The sequence below is a fragment of the Parus major genome, chromosome 19 (assembly GCF_001522545.3).
Source record: "Parus major isolate Abel chromosome 19, Parus_major1.1, whole genome shotgun sequence".
Lineage (NCBI taxonomy): Eukaryota > Metazoa > Chordata > Aves > Passeriformes > Paridae > Parus > Parus major.
The window spans coordinates 4,381,604-4,395,588 of record NC_031787.1 but is presented as its reverse complement, the minus strand read 5'-3'; the positions used below and the strand labels follow the sequence as shown (position 1 = coordinate 4,395,588).

The 13,985-nt window shown below is 60.4% G+C and overlaps 1 protein-coding gene across 1 annotated transcript in view; it reads left to right on the top strand.

Moving 5' to 3' along the window:
• TMEM132E (transmembrane protein 132E) overlaps positions 1 to 13,985 on the top strand; it is a 33,580-nt gene that overhangs the window by 10,635 nt on the left and 8,960 nt on the right. The window contains exons 2-3 of the mRNA XM_015646210.1: positions 9,634 to 10,531; positions 11,307 to 11,447. Coding sequence (XP_015501696.1) covers positions 9,634 to 10,531; positions 11,307 to 11,447 — 1,039 coding nt within the window. The remainder of the gene's footprint in view (positions 1 to 9,633; positions 10,532 to 11,306; positions 11,448 to 13,985) is intronic.

Here is a 13,985-nt window from a genome sequence, read left to right as displayed (position 1 = left end):
CTGGGACCCCCCCCTGCCGTGGCCATCCCTCCGTGCCCCCCCCCAAAGCCAAATGGGTGAAGATTAGAGTTTATTCCCGGCTTAATAAAATGACAGCTTGTGCTTGCGAGCGCTGGCAGCGGGCTGGGCTGAGCCTGGGCTGCCAGCAGGGTGGCAGGGGGACACACGGGGCGAGGGGGTGTCCCCCGGCCCCCCCCGATTCTTGTCTCCTTAATGCAGAGCTGCTTTAGCGGCAGGATCAGGGCTTTATCCGCTATTATCCACTCGCTGATCCCCCAGACCCGCACCCAGACACTTCCCCGGGCTGTGCCGAGTTGCTGGGCAGGCTCTGCCCGGGGGGCAGCATTTTGGGCTGGGGGTGCAGCCCCCGCCATCGCTGTCCCCCTGCCCTCTGCGGGGTTTTGGGGGGCTGCACCCCCTTGGCCCGGGTGGCGTCCCAGTGGTTGTGACATCCCGGCCTGGCCCTGACCTGCTGCTGGGGGCTGTTCCTGGCCAGCGAGGCCAGAGAGGGGTCACACACCCCGAGGCCCGCGGGGTTTGGTTTCCATCAATGATTTTTGTGGATGTTTTCCATTTAAAATCGAGCCCCGGCCGAAGCCGCTTTCCCCAGCGCGGCCGAGCAGAAAGCGGGGGTTGTTTGCGGTCTGGGGGGATCAGCTGGCTCTGGCCTCGGGGTGTCCCGGGGACACTGCCCAGCTGAAATGATCCCTCTGGAATCTGGGGGGATCCCTGGCCCGTGCCCGGCTCTGTGCCACACCGCCAGCCCCCGGGGGCTCAGGCAGGGCTCTCCCAGCATCTGCAGCACCCGAGGGGCTCGGAGGGGCTCGGGGAGGGGTGAAATGAGGAGGAGAGGGGATTTGGGGAGCATTGAAGGAGGGCTGGAGGGGGTTTTCCACCTTGGAAATTCAGCCCCCTGTAGAGGAGCAGGGATGCTCCGGGCTGTGGAGACACAACTTTCCGTAGGGGTGGCAGAGGCACCCCTGCTCCGAGCCCGATTCCTGGGGTGCTCCCCGGGCACGCTTTGCTGGCTCCTTTGGGAGCTCAGGGCTCCGGCAGCCTGGAGGGAAGCAGCAGCATCTCCCACCGCCCCATTTCCCTGGATCTGCTCCAGTCTGGGTCGGGTGTGCTGCCGGGGGAAGGAGCATCCCTGTGGGAATGATGATCCATCGGGAGCGGCCTCTGCTGCAGGGGATCTCCATCCCCTCCCTGGGGATTTCTGAGCCCTCCCCATTGCTGCTGGGACCCCCCAAAGCCGCTGGCTCAGGCCTGGGCTTCAGGATCTGTGTCCTGGGCTGGGGGATGCGATGTCCCCGTCACTGCCCCCGGTGCCACCGCGAGGTGGGCGAGGGTGGCCCGTGCAGGGCTCGCCGCGCTGCCGGTGCCCAAGGGAAGGGAAACCTCTGCCAGGAGTTCCGAGCCTCCTTTCGGGATGCGCAGCTGCCCTCGCTGGCCTTTGGTGGGCGAATGAAGGTCCCAGAGGGAGCCGGGAAAAGACGCTGGGAGCTCCTGGTTCTCCTCACAAGCGGCTCGGGCTGGCGGAGGGGTCAGCCCGTGGTGAAGCAGTGTCCTCCTCTCCTGCTTGGAGCATTTCATTCCTTTTTTTTCCTCTTGTTTTTGATTTAAGAGCAGCCCTCCGTGCCAGCCTCGCTGCTGCTGCGCTCCCCGGGAGCTGCTTGGCCGAGGCCCCAGATCAGCTGCTTCCAGAAACGGGGATTTTGTGTTATTTTTTTGGCATCTCCGGGGTGGGATGGCCCCAGGGTGGCCCCGAGGGCTCGCAGGATGGACAGACGGACAGATGGACGCGGGGGGGGGATGAAAGTGTGCGTGCTCGGCGCTGGGACCTGTTGGGATGCAGCACGGGGGGGATTTATGGGTTTGTGGGATGTTTTTGAGCTGTCTGTAGGGTTAAACCTGCGCTCTGCATCTTCCCTCAGCTCCCTGCAGCGTGCCTCAGTTTCCCTGCTCCCGAAGGAGCCTGGAGGCTCTGCAGCGCTCCAGACCTGCTGGGGTTGTCCTGTCCCAACATCCCGGGCAGCTTTGGGGTCCTGTGCCGGATCCCCCATCCCATCCCAGTGCCGGGCCGAGCCGCTCTCCCCGTGTTTCCCATCCCTGGCTCCCACCTCAGCCCAGCCAAATGGGGCTGGGGGTGGACGATGGTGCTCCGGGGCTCCATCCCTGCTGGGGGATCCAGCCGGGACACCCCAAACCCAGCGGGGGACACACCCCGAGCCCCATCCCCGTCCCTCTCGGCGTCTCCCGGCTCCAGGCTTTTCAGACCAGCAGGTGGAGATGTGCCATAACTTGCCGGGAACCGGGAACCTGCACCCGGCTCGGCTCCTCCAGCTCCGGGAATGCTCCCCGGGAATGCGCTCCGGTGTTTGCTGGGTCAGCAGCCCCCAGCCCGCTCCTTGCGCTGGGCTCGGAGCAGCGGAGCCATCCCAGGAGCAGGGAAGGGGCGATGGGATTTTTGGCAGGCAGATGAGGGGAGGGGACCCGGCCTCTGGCACAAGTTTCCACAGAAAAAGGGGATGTGCAGGGATATTCCTTTTGGATTCTGGCTCTGGAGTGCCCTTGTGTGACCCCAAGGCCTGCTCCACCTCCCCCAAACCCCAATTCCTTAAATCCCAGCCCAATGATGGAATTTAGCAGTGAGAAGTTGGGCACCCCTCATGGAAATTCTTTTCTTCTACCCCTTTTGCCCTCTTGGTGTTTTTGAGGGAAGAGAAAAAGCTGAGGGAGATTCCCTGAGCGATGATTTTGGGGAGCATCAGCCACAGGGCCTGGTCCTCACCCAGACCTGTCCTTTTGGGGGAAACTGAGGCAGGGGAAGGGCTGGCAGCACCCTCTGGCTCAGGAATTTTTGGAAACCCAGCTATTTCCTTGAAAATTTTCTTTTTCAGTGCTACTATTTCAACCACCCCAGCTGCCGAGATCCCTCTCCCAGCTCCTCTGCATCCTATAAAAGATGAAAAAAGGAAAAACTGAGGATCCCTCCATCCATCCATCGGCACATCCCAGCTCCGGTCCCTGTTGTGGAGGGATCAGGGGGATGTGGCATCACGCTGGATGAGGGAAGGGCTGCTTAGACAGCACCACCTGATTTTTTTGGCTCCTGCATTGCCTGGCCAAAATAGCGTTGGGTGTGTGGGAGCTGCTGGGTGTCCCCTCCCGCGTGGCACCTGTCCCTGCCACCGCAGGAGCGCCCCATCCATCTGGAAAAGGTCACTCTTGCTAATCTAATCAGAAGATTTTATTATTAAATGCATGGCTCTGCTAACGAGCAGCCCCCTGTGGGCAGGCAGGGAGGGAGGGAGGTGGCTGCTCCTGGGGTGGGACACGTTGGGACGGGGTTGGGGACCCCGGTGGTGGCAGTGGGGATCAGATCTCCTCTGGAAGCTGTGGAGAAATGGTTTGGTGGGGTGGAGTGAGGTGAGTCCTGCTGCCCATTTCCCAGGGAAAGGGAGGATGGAGCTCACCTGCCTGGAGGTTGGAGGTGCGGGGTCCTCTGGCCACGTTTGTGGTGGCCCAGCCACCCCCACCCTGGATGGGTGGGGGCCATTTCTGTCACCTGTGCCACCAGCAGCCCAGGGCTGGGGTGCAGAGGTTGTTCCTCAGGATGTGCCTCTCCCTTCCTTTTCCTTGAGCTGTTTCCTGACCTGTTGCTGCTCCCAGCCTGTCCCTTGTCCCCCCTCACCTCTGCTCTGGCCTTGGGGAGGCCACCACCAACCAAGGCCATCTCAATCTTCTGGTGAAGCCACTGTCACCTTCTGGCGAGCATTTTCCCACCACCTGGATGATATTTGTCACTCTGGATTTTCCCTAAAAGCCCAAGCAGGCGCTGCTGGGGTGGCTTTGCCACCTCACATGGTGCTGTCACCTCCTGTCCCCTGCAGGAGCTGGGGTTTGCTGTGAGCTCTTCCCCAGGACTGGCAAAACTTGGGAACCGATTCATTTTTCATTTATTTTCCTTTGAGGAAAGGCTGTGTTTTTGCTCTGGAAGATAAATCAGGTTGGAAATGCAATCCCTGCTGCTGCCAGCTCGGTGCGGCTGCGGGATCAGCTCCTCTCCTGGAGCACAAGAAGAGGATGAATCCCAGCCGTGTTTGAGCTGGCACCGCTTCCCAGCTCTGCTTTTGGGGGTCTGGGGCTGATGTTGGACCCCAAACCTGGGATCTGGGGCTGGATTTCCCTTGGGTGCCTCTGGAATGGGATCCGGCTCCACCACAATTCACCCACGGAATCGTTCTGGAAGGTGTTGCTGGGCACAGCCTGGAGGTGTTGGGAGGGGAAATTCAGTGTTCAGAGGGTGCTGGGAGGATGTTCCTGCTCCTGGCCATGCGGGGAATGGGGCGATCCGAGCCGGACACGTGGCTTTGGGGGTGTCCCTGCATTGTCCCTGCCCTGTCCCCACGCTGGGTGCTGGGGGATTGTCCCTCAGGAGCTGCTGATTCCCATTTCTGGCTCCCCAGGGTGGTTTTTAGGAGAATCCACCTGTGCCCACTGGGCTGCTCCCAGCGTGGGGCTCCCCCAGCCCGGCGACCACCACGGAACATTCTGGGGTGCCCCATTTATCCCAGGCTCCCTCCCCTGCCACTGCTTCTTGGACAACCATGATCAGGGACAATCAGCCTCTTCCCTGTCCTTTTCTAATCCCTCCTTTTTAATTAATTTCCTCATTTTGCTCCCTCCTCTGGAAAGGCCTTCTCCTCCTTGTCCCCCAGCCTGTCCCTTGCCGTGATTTGTGGAAATTGCTCTAAAGTAGCTGCCGTGTAAAAGCCTTGCTGGCTCCAGGAATTTATGGCAGGCTGTGCCTCTGCACGGCACATCCCATTTAGGCCATATTTATTTATTCCTTTAACTCCCTGGCTTGTTTTTTAAATTTTTTCCCCCCCCTGTTTTGTTTATTGTCTTTTATTATTTTCCTGGGGGAAGCACAGGCCCTGCTGGGATGGTTCCATTTTGCTCGCTGCTGCTTCTCCCCCCACCAAAAAAAAAAAGATCCCAGGATATGTCCCAGCAGTGTTGCTGGATTTTATTGCTCCTGCTGATGGAAAACCCAGGCTGGCCTTTTGGGAGAGGGAGAAATCTCAGGGATCTACAAGAAATGAGCCCACCAGGCACAGCCCTGTGTCAGAGAATCCACTCTTGGTGCCCCCAGGAATCCAATCCCAGCACTCCCATCCAGCTCCCACTCAATTCCTACCCCAGGCTGATTTTGGGAAGCTCGGATCAGTTTATCCTCTGGTGCTGTGGGAATTCCCAGCTCATCCCTGCCGTGGCCATGGACAGATCCAGGAGCATCCCTGCTCTTCCCACGCTCTGCCCGCCGCACGCCAGGGGAAGGTGATTCCACATTTGTAACAATTATTCACTTAATTGAGTTCCAATTAGCTGGGACTGGAGATGGAGGCTCTGGATGCATCAGAGGGAAGGGGGAGCTTGTTGTCATTTATGACACCAAAACCAATTTCCAAGGCTCTGCCTGCAGGGAAGGTTTTGGAGGTTTCCATGAGGAGTCTCCCTGTATTTTCTGCTTTTGGCTTCTATTGAATTCCTGGGGTTTTTTTGTTGTTTTTTTTACCCTGGGAGTGTGGAGTGGAGAAGAGGGGCTGGCTGAGTTTTGCCTGGAGGATTCTTTTCTGCCTTTTTGTTGGGTTTTAGGGTGTTTGGAGGTGCTGACCCCACTGGGGTGGGAGTGTAGGGTGGCAGCGGTCAGTGCTTGGGGATGAGGAAGGGATTCCCAGGAGAAGCAGGGAAATGTCTGATCCTGATCATTCCTTGAGAGCTGGGAGCACCTCCAGCTGTGGGAACATCCAGCTGTGGGAGCTCCAGCTGTGGGACACCTCCAGGAGCTCCAGATGTGGCACATCCCAGGTATTTGCCACCCCGGTTTCCCCTTTGTGCTCAGTCCCGATGGATGGGATGGCAAAGGCTGAAGCAGCAGATTTTGGGGATGGGATCCACAGGATGCTCAGGGGAACAGGGTGAAGGCAAAGAGGAGTGAGAGATCCGTGCTCCAGTGGGGAATAGCCAGGCTGGAATTCCTCTTTGGGGGCTCCTGGTTCTCGGGGTTTTGGGGGGATCCATCACCCCACTGACTCCTCAGGTCCTCCTGGTGTCATCACCCTGCTCAGGGCTCCAATCATCACCTGGAATGATGCTGGATCTGGGGATGAGGGAGTGCTGCTGCTCCTGGGGACTGCTGGGCACCAAAATCCCTCCACAGGAGCCCCAAGCAGGACTGGGAGCCCTCAGAGAGGGCCAGTGACACCCCCTCCATCCCCCCCGGGCATTTGGGGTGGGTTTATCACTGTGGCAGCTCAAGCCACTGCTTTAGGGACAACTCTCCTGCCGTGTTCCCAGCTGGGACCGCACAGAAGCCTGGCAGGAGCTGGGGCTGGTGTCCCACATTCCCCGGAGCTGCGTTCAATCCATCGATCCACCGAGCCCCCAGCAGCACCCATTAACATCCAGACAGGTTTTAACCCTCCCGAGCCGACCTCAAACTTCCCCCCCCTCCTCTCCAGGGCTTTCCCTGTGTGCTTTTCCCCCCATAAGTGGGGATATAGCCCCGGGAGCCCCTGCTGTGTCCCACGGGATAAGCCAGGATAAAGATCCCGCCTGGAGCAGTGATCCCCACGGCCGACAGCTGGGGCTGGGCTAAGCCGAGCTCAGCTCTGCTCTCGGTTCTGGAGCAGGGGAACAGCAGGAGGAGGCTCTCCAGCCCCGGGAGAGCAGCTGGGAGCTGGGATGGTGGAAGCAGGATGGAGAGGCTCTGCCTGGGCCTCGTTTCCTCGGGATTCAGGGCAAGAGGGGAAGTGATTGAGCTGGAGGCTCAATCCAGTGTGTCCATCAGCCTCTTCTCCCACGTGTCCACCGGGCTGGCCGAGCCCAGCATCCCCTGCATCAGGACTGGGGATGAGGATGGTGATGATGATGATGATGATGATGATGATGATGATGATGATGGTGATGACCTAAACCCGATGTCGGGGGATGTTTCAGGGACTTTTGCTGCTGTTTTTTTCCAGCAGTGAGATCCCCTGGCCCAGGTGTGGGATTCGGGGCAGGGCTCAGGGCGCTGCCACTGTCCCCACGTGCCCTCCAGGGTGGCCAGAGCATCTCGGCACATCTGGCCCCGCGTCTGGGCACATCTGGCGGGGCAGATGTGGGGCTGCACAAAGGGGTCACCACTCGTGTGTTCACACCTCCCTCCCCCTCCCAGGCTGCGGGACACCCCGAGGGGACACACGGGAGTCCCGCTGTGGGGCTGGGGGTGGCTCCTCAGCCCTGGGGGGCTCGGGAAGCCCCCAGGCCAGCGGGGACCTGGCCAGGCACGGGGAGCTGTGTTTTGGCTGGCGGTGCTGAGCTGCCAGGGTGGAAGGGCCATATGGGCCCCTCTGTGCCGGCCTAACAAAGCCGGAATGCGGGTCAGGTGCTGCAAATCCCGCTCGCCACAGCGGCAGCAGGGCTGCGGAGCAGAGCCAGCCGCCAGGGCTTAACCCTTGTGTCCCCCCAGACCCGGCCAGGGGGGACGTGAGGCCACCCGGGGGTGACAGGGAAGTGGGGACAGTGGTGTGGGGACTGCAGTCTCCTGGTCTGTGTTGTCCTTCCCTCCTTCCCTCCTTCCCTCCTTCCCTCCTTCCCTCCTTCCCTCCTTCCCTCCTTCCCTCCTTCTCTCCTTCCCTCCTTCCCTCCTTCCCTCCTTCCCTCCTTCCCTCCCCTCATCCCGGAGCTCTTCTCCTGCTCTCCAGCCATTTTTGACCCCAATCCCTCCATCCCTTATTCTCCCTCCTGTTTTATTGATCCTTATCCCCCTTTTCCACATCCACAGCTCCGCGCACCTCCTGCCCCCTTCTCCATCCCTCCTGTCCCTGCGGCTGTGGTTCCAGGCTGGATCTGCCTGGGTTAGACCCTCTCCTGGCTGGATTACTTTGCTCCCGTCCCCTCCCGGCCATAGATTAGAGCTTCATTTAAATGCGTTTTGTCTGGAAAGGAAATCGCTTCCCTGGGCCATCCCATTGATGTCCAGCCCAGCCTGGCCCGGTCCCCGCCCCAGATGGCACGGCCGGGGTGCAGAGCTGGGTGACAGGGCCAAGCTGCTGTCCCCAAAACGAGTTTGGGATGGGCTTTCCTCGTCCTGCAACCCCCAACCCTCATTATCCATCATAGAATCCCCACGGGATCCCCAGGGGACAAACTGCACCCAAACCCTGCTGCTCCCCTCCCGGTGGGTGACAGTGGGTGTCCCACAGGCACAGAGCCGCTCCTGTCCTCACTCAAGGGTGACACCAGAAATTTTGCAGCACCTCAAGGATGGATTTTGCTTGGGGCTGTGCTGGGCATTGAGCTGGGTGGGTTTTGGGTGGGGTTTGGGTGGGTTTTGGGTGGGTTTTCCCTGTGGAATGTCCTGGGCCTGCTCCGAAGCCCGGAGATTTTGGAGGGATCAAGTCTGATGCTGTTTCAGCGAGTGTTGAGCAAAGCCCCTGTACCTCACCCAGACGGGTCCAGCCCATGTCACTCCAGCTGCTGGATCCTTTTCCTCAAATAATCTCATGCCTTGGAAAAAAATCCCCTTTTCCATTCGCTGGGGATGGCAGGAGGATGCAAACCTTCACCTTTCACAGCAGAAAACAACTTCCATGACTCACAGGAGCAGAAAGCCCTCGGTGCTGAGCAGAGGGGCACCCTTGGGTGCTGGCCAGGGTTTAGCAGCTCCAGGACCTCTGGGAGATGGGAAATCAGGCAGAGCAAGAGGGATGGGGTGGCAGGGGCTGGAGCTGGCCACAGTGGCAGCATTCCCACAGCCCCGGGGAATTCTCTGCCTGGCTCCGGGACAGTTTCCATCCCGGGATGAGGACTCTGCCTGTCCCGTATCCAGCGCTAATCCTTTTAGGAGCCCTCTAAACTGCTGAACTCCCCTGTACCCCTCAGCAGAGACCTCGCCGGCTGGGCCGGGGGTTCCTGCATCCCTTGAGCTCCAGGGAAAGTGGCTGGGACCACTTCCAGGGCTGGAAAAAGCCTCCTGGTCCTGGCACTCTCCGAAGCCCCAAAGGGAAGGGGGCTGAGTCATTCCTGGGAGCGGAGCCGTCACATCCACACCTTTCCCCGCTGTTTGACACCGGTAATTTGGGCTCCGCTGCTCGGGAGCCGCTTGGGAGCGGCTGCAATCAGCGCCGGGAGCGGGGATGCGGGGAGCCGAGGGGAGCGGGGGGGATCCAGCCCTCCTGGGAATTCCTGGAGAAGGCAAAGACCTTGAGATGCCTTCCAGGCTCCCGCAGCTGCCAGCTCAGGTTCAGGCAGTGCTGGGGTGGGTGACCAGCGCTTTGGGCTCCCCAGGGACAACACGAGGCTGGATGTGGTTTCAGCACGCCCTGGATACCCCATCCCATTCTGAGGGTGGCTTTGGTGAGGCTGCTGCCGCACAATCCTGCTCGAGGTCCTGGGATCTTCTGCATTTCTGGTTTGTGGGACAGAAACCCAGCCAGGCTCTTGCTGCTCTTCTCAGAGGTTTGGGGGCTGAAACTCCAGCTCCTCCTTTGTTCCACTCTCGCCTGGATCAGTGTTCCCTGCTCAGGAGCTGTTCCAGAGGGGGATGCCCCACACTAACTGCGCTCTCCATCCCCTCTGCAGCCCACGCCAAGGGCCCAGCCCCCAGCCCCGAGCCCGCCGAGCCCCCCGGTGCCATCCTGCTGCCCGTGAGCTACCGCCTGTCCAACACCCGCCTGGCCTTCTTCCTCAAGGAGCTGGGAGCCAGCCCGGCGGGCAACGGCAGCGCCCCTCTGCAGCGCTCCGAGCCCTTCGTCGTCTTCCAGACCAAGGAGCTGCCCGTCCTCAACGTCACCCTGGGGCCCTTCAGCACGGGGCTGGTGCTGCCCAAGGAGCACCTGCAGCCCTCCAGCACCCTGGAGGTGCCCGACCGCCTCACCGTCAACTGGAAGGTGCGCGCCTTCATCGTCCAGCCCCGGCTGGTGGCCAGCCAGCCCGTGGTCCAAGTGCTCTTCTACGTGGCCGGCCGGGACTGGGACGACTTCGACGTGACGGACCGGCTGCCCTGCGTGCGGCTTCACGCCTTCCGCGACGCCCGCGAGCTCAAGAGCTCGTGCCGGCTGCGGGGCAGCCTGGCCATGTGCCTGGTGCAGGCCGAGCTGCCCCACGCCTGGTTCGGCCCCTCGGCCGTGCCGCTGGGCAGGAGGAAGAGCCCCGAGAGCCTGGAGGTGGTGCCGGGGGAGAGCCAGCAGGCCGAGCTGTACTACACCCTGCACGCGCCCGACGGTGCCGGACAGTGCCTTGGGGACGCGGGCGCTCGCCGCGGGGCCGGCGCTCGCACCGAGGGTCCCACGCAGCACCCGCTGCTGCGCATCGGCAGCGTCAGCCTCCTGCAGCCCCCGCCCGGGCCCGCCCTGCAGGAGCATCACCTGGACGGCAACGTCTTCATCCGCCTGCCCGACAAGCCCCTGAAGCCAGGAGAGGTGCTGAGCATCCTCCTCTACCTGATGTCCAACTCCACGGTGGAGCACTTCACCCTCAGGTGAGGCCCTGGGGGCTGTTCCCGCTCCCTTTCCCAAGGGGTGGTTGTGGAAAAGCGGCTGTGGGTGGGAGGGTTGGGAGGACTGGTGTTTGGAGGAGGTCTGGAAGCGGGGTTGGAGCAATATCTGGAATGTGGTTTTGCAGTGGGAGCTCCCTGAAGGGCAGGGCTGTGCACCTGGGGCTGCTGGCACTGGGCACTGCTGCCTTCGCTCTCCCAGCATTCCCAGTTGGATTCTGCCAGCAGCTGTGGGTTTATTCCCAGCCACCTTTTGGGCACAAGGTGTGGTGTGGCCTTGGGGCTGCTCTGGAGTGAGGGGTGTCCCCATATCCCTCCAGAACTGGTGGGAGCAGAATGGGGTGGTGGGCAGGAGGTGCTGAGAATCCCAGTGCGGGCAGTGTCCCCATTGCTGCGTGTCCCTAAGGGTGGGGACACAAGCCCTGGCCACAGCTCTCCAAAGGGCACTTGCAAGTGTCCTCTGGACCAGCAGGGAGCCCCTGGAATGGGGGATGTGGTGCTCCTGTCCTCCACCCCAGGGATGCCCAGTGCCACAGGGGTGTTACTGCCCTGGGGCCAGCACTGGGGCTGGAGCGGTGACTGGGGGGACAAAATGCCATGAGAGAGGAGCTGGAACGGGCTGCTGCTGCCAGCCTGGATGCTGCTTCCCACAGCCTGAAGGGATCAGGGGTAAAACTCCTCCTGTGCCGTGGCAGGGCATCCTCGGGGATCCTGCAGTGCCTGAGGGTGAGGATCCATCCCTGACTGTCGCTCTCTGCAGGGTGAAGGCCAAGAAAGGTGTGAACCTGCTCAGCACCAAGTCCAGGAGCGGGCAGTGGCTGGTGAGCTCGGAGCTGCTGACGGGTGGCAAACACTCCACTGCCACCGTCGACGTGTCCAGGGTGGATGGGGCCGGGCCCAGGTAAGGGCTGCAGCTCTGGGAATGCCAGGGAAGAGCTGGGCTTGGCCTGGAGCAGCTCTCCCTCTGCCCCTCGCCCATGGGTCTGGGTGGCTGCAGTGCCACGGGGGTGCTGGCAGGGGAAACGGAGGATTTTAGGGCTCGGTTGTGAAGCTGTGGAGGATTCCTTAGTCTGGGGTGGGAGGATTTTAATTTTTTATTAAGTTTTAATGCTGTGAGAAGCAGCAGCTCTCTGCTGTCTTTCCTGGTGTCTCCTCTGGGAAGGAAGGGGTCCCATCTGAACCCTAAAGTGAAGGATGAGTGTTGGATGGGGAGCAGGATCCAAGCCAGGCAGTTCTACCCTCCTCACACATCCCTGGGACTCTGGGAAAGGCTCAGATCAGTTGAGGAGAGCCCTGGAAATGGAATTGAGAATGATCTGAAGGAGAAAGGACCCACAAAGCCAATCTGGGAGCCCAGAGGGTTCTCAGCCTGAAGAAGGGGAGATGTGAGACTGGCAGGCGAGGGCAGGGGATGGGCATGGGGTCAAAAACAGCAGCAGGAAAGATTCTGAAGTGCTGGAGAACAACAGTGACATCTCTGTGCCCTGGGAAGAGGGGCACAAGCGTCTCCAGGAGCTGGGTTAAAGCAGCTTGATGTGCTCAATGCATTCCTGTCCTCTGCCGTGGAAATCTCCCCACATCTCCATCCCCCACCCCAAAACCAAGCAAAGCTGGGGCCAGACTCTTGGAAAAAAAGAACTCCTCAGCTCTGTGTGCTCTGGTGTGAGCTCCAAAGCTCTGCAGAACCCCTTTCTTGCCAGGAGGGTGGATTTTCCTTCACCCCATCCCGCTGCTTCCGAAATGCACCCACAGCATCCAAACCCACGGCTGATCCAGGAGTGTCCCCAGGGCCACCAGCCCCTGTCCCCTGCACGCCCACCCCAGAGCACACGGAGAGCAGAGCTGCCAGCAGCAGGATCCTCTCCCCCTTCCCCCCTCTCCTGCTGCCAGCACCGTTTCCAATCAGCCTGCAAAGGTTAGAGACGGGGGAGGAATTTAAAGTGATTACAATCACCTTTTAGACAAACAACTCCATCAAATATTAACGGAATGGAGAGGATGAATGACTCCGAGCCGTGTTGCCCTCCAGGCTGTGCAAACAGAGGAGTTGCTGTGCTGGGGCTCTGGGGGCTTTTGGCAGCGTTGGCTCTGCAGGGAGGGGCTGCCAGCCCTGAGCTTTGGGGTCAGAATGGCCAATTTGGGGTGTTTTGCACTCCAGAAGCTGCATCCCAAATTGTCGCCCAGGTGTGGGCACCTGGCTCTTGTCTCAGCTCAGAGCAGATGATGCTGGGGGAGAGCAGAGGATGGTGGCTGGGCCTGGCAGCGCTCCTGGGACACCTCGGGCCACCCCATGGCGAGGAGTCCCATTGCCCCAACACCTCTGGCTCTGCTTTGCCTCTGGACCTGCCTCTTCCCAGCTGGCTTTGAGCCTCCTGGCATTGGAAGAGCAGCCAAATCTGCTTTCCAGACCCTGTGGCCTTTGGTGACTCACCTTGAACCCCGGAGCCGCCTTGGGGAAGAGCAAGGGACTCCACCAGCCCCAGTGGATCAGCCCCAGTGGATCAGCTCCACTGGAAAGCTCATCATGGATGCTGTGGGATCAGGGATCAGGGCTTGCCATGGCCTGGAGCAGCTCCAGCTTCTTGCTCTGGTCTCTCCCTGCTCCCTGTCACTCATTAGATATTGATTAGAGAGAAACCTGGCTGTGCCCTGCGTCCCCAGATCGATGGGACCTTCTCAATTGCTGCTGTGCTGAGATGAAACTGGAGCCAGTCCTGGCTTCCTTTCCACTGAAATTTCACTTTTCCTGCCCTCCTCATTGGCTCTGAGGGGCTTTTAACACTGCTGTGGTTTGTGGGGGTGCTGGGATTTCCTCCAGGAGTGTTCAATTTTTGGGGAGCTGTAAAGTTTGACTTGGGGCAGGGTTGAAGCCTGAGTGACTCCAGGGATTTGCAGGGCAGAGGCAGAGCTGGGAGGGTGGGATCAGGTCTGGGGAGGTTTGGTTGTAGGGATGGGCCGTAGGAGTAATTCATGCTGCTGCTGTGAGGTTGTGTCCAAGCCATGGTGCAGATGGGCACCAACCTGTCCCCTTAGTCTGGCAGCCTGTGCTGGGTTTGGCACCCTCTCCACTGTCTTCTGCCTTGGGGACACTCCAGAGGTCACTCCCTGTCCTTTAGCTCCATGTCCTGCTGCCCTCAGCCCTGGCATCGATTTGTGTTTGCTGAGCTGATGGTCCCAGGGCTGTTCTCCCCTGCTGGTTCTGTCCACCTCCCGTCCCCTGCCCGTCCTCCCTCAGAGGCTGGGGGACAGCCCTGTCCCATGTCCCACATCAGTGCTGTCTGGGCTTGAAACTCTTTTTCTCGTGACTCAGTTTCCCCATGGAATCCCCTTGGAAGGGCCTCTGAAATCAGCAGCTTGGGCTGAGCTCATATGTTGACACTTGTTTGTCACTCCTGAGTGCTCTGGGTGTGGGACACTCGGGATCTGACCTGTGGGACAC